The sequence below is a fragment of the Histoplasma capsulatum genome, genomic scaffold, assembly GCF_000149585.1.
Source record: "Histoplasma capsulatum NAm1 scaffold_1 genomic scaffold, whole genome shotgun sequence".
In the NCBI taxonomy this organism is placed as follows: domain Eukaryota; kingdom Fungi; phylum Ascomycota; class Eurotiomycetes; order Onygenales; family Ajellomycetaceae; genus Histoplasma; species Histoplasma mississippiense.
In genome coordinates, this window is record NW_001813982.1 from 586005 (window position 1) to 590953 (window position 4949).

Below are 4949 nucleotides of genomic sequence, written 5' to 3' on the forward strand. Positions count from 1 at the left end.
TGCCCTGGGATATTTTCCCCAAACGGTATTACAAATAGAACCCTTAAATCTCTCCATCTAGACGCTCAGCCAGGTAAATAGGACAATGGAAGGCATCGAGGGCCCTTTAAAAGCCCAAAGTGACGTACGTAGTACATGGCTCAAACGATAAAAGCCCAACTTCTCCCAAAACAAGAGAGGATCGACGTGAGTGGCTGCGTGCATACACTGGTGAGTTGCTTGCTGTATGTCATGCTCAATTTGTTTTGGTGACAATGATCAGTCCGCACTGCCAAAACGTTATTAAACGTTATTACAAGGAGCTATTTTTTTAGGCGGTTACTTTGACTTAGTGTGCCGCATCCGTCAGTATACAGCGAGTTCCAAGGAGGATGGGAAAATAAATGCCTCCATATGGATGCAGATGGCAGCAATCGCAGTATCGAGTACGGTGGTAGATATATCAGCCTTCTTTCGTCCCACCAGGCGTAAATGGCGTGAACGGGGGTACTTTGCTGATCATTTCAGCAGATTACATGGAGAATTCAGCGAGACTAGGTGTCCCGTTGGATTGGACGGAAATATAGTACGGTAGTCATAAATGGGAGTGATAAACTTTGGCCTTTATATGTATCTGTCTATACTCCGTACCTTTATATTTGCCATGATATCCACGATAGCAAATTTAGTTCCATTATCTTGAATGATTAAAAAAATCGTAACACCTGAATGCACAATCACTAGCTTCAACATACAAAAAAAATCTAAACTTCTTATTGCACAAAATGAACTATATCCAAAGAGCGCCACAGAGGATAGGTACGATCTTGGATGTAGGAAGTAGCTTTTGTTGTGTGCTCAGTTTCCTGCAGGTTGCATTCTGTCGCCCCCTCCATGTAGTTTCATGGGGAATGGCGGTTAGAAAGGAAAGAAGGGAAAAAAAAAAAATACAAGCAACGACTTGAGTAACATAACTCGGATATAAAGTCCAAGGAAGGACACAGGTACCCGGACAGGAATAATAAATATACCGAGGTGGTTGGATGTTCAAATTGTATGTAACCCGTTGGAGCCCCGTCGTATCGGATAGGGTTTAAGATCCTGGGGTTGAGCAGCCAATCGCAATGTTTTGGCCCCGAGTTAAGAAACGAGCAGGATCATGACGAGAAGGGAAGGCCAGAAGGGGAAAAAGGAGTTTGCAAGTTCATGAGTGGGCAATGGGCAACCAACCAGTGTGGGTTGAACGCCAGCGAGCGCTTCGGCGAAGTCCCTGCAACAAAAGCAACAGCAACAGCAACAGCAACAGCAACAGCAACCACGGAACAGGCGCCCCCCCCGCCGAGGAGATCTAGGCCTCCGGATGTTAACTTGTTCGTTGGGATATCCGTTTCTGCAATAGTTTCAGGGATTGGGTAGGGTGCGGGCTCTCTATCCAGCTCCATATTTCCCAGGCGAGAAATCATCGTTGTCCTCCATTGTTTTCCCCACTTGAAAACCCTTGGAGGGGGGGGGGGGGGGAGGGGGTTGGGGTTTATGCGTTCATTCACATTAATTAGGCTATGTTAGCTCGATTTATTGGCGGTCAAACAACAGGATGGTGGGAAGATGGCGAGGCTGGAATTCCCGGTGTTTTCTTTTTGATCAATCAATCAATTATGGGTGTGGGCTTCGGGGACTCAAGATTTCGCTTCCTGCGAGGCCAGATTCAATAATGAAAATTGATTGAATTCCCTTGGGACACTGTCACTGATAGATAGCCCAGTGCGACCCGTGGCTGCATCGGTGTAGTGTATGTGTGGATGTATGTATTGTACGTAGCTGCCCGCCTGGCATCTGCAGCAAAGTTGTGCGTAACATCAACCGCCAAGGCATTTTTTTGTTTTCCAACTCTCACTTCGCGACCTCTTTTTGAGCTAGAAGTTGAGCCTGGATGTGGGTATGCAAAAATCTATTTGGCCGCCGCCCCAAGATGCAGCAACAGGCCGAGGACGTTGTCCAATGTCACCAGTTGGCGAACAGTTTATATCAGAACCACAGTTAAGAAAGGGAAAAACACCCCTTTACTCTTGGTTCCTTGACTTGGTTCCTTGCACAAGTGCCCTGTTGTCCTCTTGTCTCCTATCCTCCCATTTTTGAGTTGGGTAGAAAGGCAAATGCGACGCCTTGCCGTGGTCGGGTTTGGCTCCCCCCCAACGACGGGTAAAAACGGCGGCGAGATTGGTATTTCAGCTAAGGGCAGCAGCACGTAGCTAGGTCAGTGGCAGTTTGAAGGGGGACAAACGCAGAAATAGCAGCCGGCATAGAAACAGCGAGCAGGCAAATAATAAAATATCATGGATTGCATTACCTCTCTCCTCTCTTCTCTCTCTCTCCTTCGCAGGGCTGGCAGCATGGGGGAAATTAACCCTGGGGCTGCGGCTGGCAAATCCCCACCTTGAGAAGCGGGCAAAGCAGCGCCAGGAGCTCGTGGGGCCGTGTGGTGTGGTGTGGTGTGGTGTGGGTGTGGACCCCAGACCCCAGAGAGCCAGAGAGCCCAGAGACCTCGAGAGCCGGGAGAGCTAGACGCAGGAGGACCGCCCAGTTTCATCGAAGAAGCGCCCTGACCGGAGTGTGTTTTTATGTCTTCCTCCTTGTTGTACTTGTTGTTTCCTCCTTGTTCCTCTTCTTCCTCTTGTTCTTCCCTTCTCAACAAAGTCCTCCTTCCTATCGCCCCATTGTCGTGCGTGTCGTTGTCGTTGTCGTTGTCGTTGGGTACTGGCACAGCTTGGTATTTAAGTGACGACAAGAAGTGGCCCAAAGCTGCCCACCAGCCCACCAGCATCCAGCATCCCCTCCTCGGGGCCCCTCCAGTCTCCACGTCGCTTCAACCCGTGTCCACCACCGCCACTGCTGCAAACCCCCATCTATCTACTCCTAACATCCATATCTCGGGAGACCACACTCTTCAGTCCTTCTTCTCGCCCATGTTAATTCGAAGCTCATTCATTTCTTCGTTCCCCTTGTCTGGCACCGAAAGGGTTGTAACGGCGTTGCTCCTCCGTGTCTAAATTTGGCGCCAGCAACCCATGTTGACTCCATTTTTTACCAGGCATCATATAACACACTCGAGCCTCCTTTCAATCGATACAAGCCTATTCTTAGAATAGTGTTACTTTTTGCCTTGTCTACATTTAAAATATCCTCTTCATACTATTTATCCCACGTCGAACCCAGTCAAGCGTGGCGAATGTCAGCAATAGAGCGTTGTCGAGTTTCTAGAGATAGATTTGATCCTACCCCTCCACCTCCTCAACAACGGCACCTCTCGAAAGCCAGAGTCTCAGTCACCACGCCGCATACTTTCCTCCGCTCTCAGTGGCCATATATATAATCCGTTCCCCGTTTCCTTTTGGTTTTGCCTACCCCGTCCTCTCTCCCCTCCGACTCCGAGCGTTAACTTTTTGTTTGACGAAAAAACTGTCTGGTGTGAGCCTTGTGAGAAGCACGCATATCCAGCATGTCATCTCCCGCCCCGCTCTTAAAAATACCTACTCCTGGTGCCAACCGCAAACAAGCACCCCGTCTTAAATTGGGGATCCCAGGCTCGCCCAAGTTGAACATTGCCAATTCAAATGGGGCTGGAACCAACCCTGCTCCGGATGTTCCTCAGCTTTCTCAACCAATCCCTGCTCGTCCAGCTCCTCCCCAGCTTAGATTAGCCACACCGAAGGGAAGTAAAGGAACTCCACAAGAAGTAAGTTCTTTGAACAATGGACGACCATCTATGCACATAGTGACAGGCGCTTCTGCGACATCTTATAATGGCGACTATGGCAACCGCTCAAGGTCAGGAAGCTTCAACACATATGATGGCCGAGTCAGTGGGCCCACATCAGCTACCTCTTCGAACTATTCCGCCTTATCTTTTGCCATTGGCTTGAGACAACCTCCCGGAGGAACGCCTGATCCCACTTCTGCCATTAGTTCTGTATACTCTGACCGGGGAGATGGCGGCTTATCAGTGGAAAGAGATAACAGCATGAACGGCTTGTTACCAGATCTGGAGAAGCTGAGTTTGGAAAAAGGGCGGCCGTTGGATGTGGAGGACCTAGATGATGAAGGCTGGCTGGCTGCCAGCTCTCAAAAGAAAATTATTGAGCTTGACAGCCTTGGTGAGGGAGCCGGTGGTGCCGTCACTCGTTGTATGCTTAAAGGTGGAAAAACGGTGTTTGCTCTAAAGGTTGGTGATATGCGTGTATCTATGTCATGTCAAACCTCCGTGTAAACTTAGCACTAATCTTCTTTTGTTCGATCTTTGCAGATTATCACCACAGACCCGAACCCAGACGTTAAGAAGCAGATTGTTCGGGAATTGAATTTCAATAAAGACTGTGCATCGGAACATATTTGCCGGTATTACGGTGCTTTTATGGACAAATCAACCAGCACCATATCGATTGTTATGGAATTTTGCGAAGGGGGCAGTCTGGACAGCGTTTATAGAGAAGTGAAGAAGCTTGGAGGACGGACGGGAGAGAAAGTTTTGGGTAAGGTAGCTGAGGGCGTACTAAACGGCCTTACCTACCTTCACGGGCGTAAAATTATCCATCGAGGTAAATTTTTTGTCCAAAGCGTGTTATCTATCTGATCACCAACACCCCAAAAACTAACTCTGAAATCTACAGATATCAAGCCTTTCTAATATCCTCTTATGCCGTAATGGCCAAGTTTAAACTCTGTGACTTCGTGTGTCAGTGGGGAATTCGGCACCAAAGGCGATGCTAACACCCTTTATTGCCACATCTTACTACATGGGCCCCTGAAAGAAATACGGGCCAATCTTACACCATCACATCCGATGTGTGGGCTCTTGGAGTAAACGCTTCTCGATGTTGCTCAACACCCGGTTCCCCTTTCCCTGCCAAATGGAACAGAAAATGCACCCACCTGCACGGTTTGATAGACCCTCTTGACATAACATTGGTCCGCCC

The 4949-nt window shown here is 48.6% G+C and overlaps 1 protein-coding gene across 1 annotated transcript; it reads left to right on the top strand.

Moving 5' to 3' along the window:
• Positions 1-3475: 3475 nt before the first annotated feature.
• On the top strand, positions 3476-4660 carry HCAG_00181 (hypothetical protein; the record flags this gene model as incomplete). Its single annotated transcript, XM_001543085.1, has 3 exons — positions 3476-4198; positions 4280-4571; positions 4644-4660. The coding sequence occupies 3 exons, from the start codon at positions 3476-3478 to the stop codon at positions 4658-4660; spliced, it is 1032 nt and encodes a 343-aa protein (XP_001543135.1).
• Positions 4661-4949: the final 289 nt, after the last annotated feature.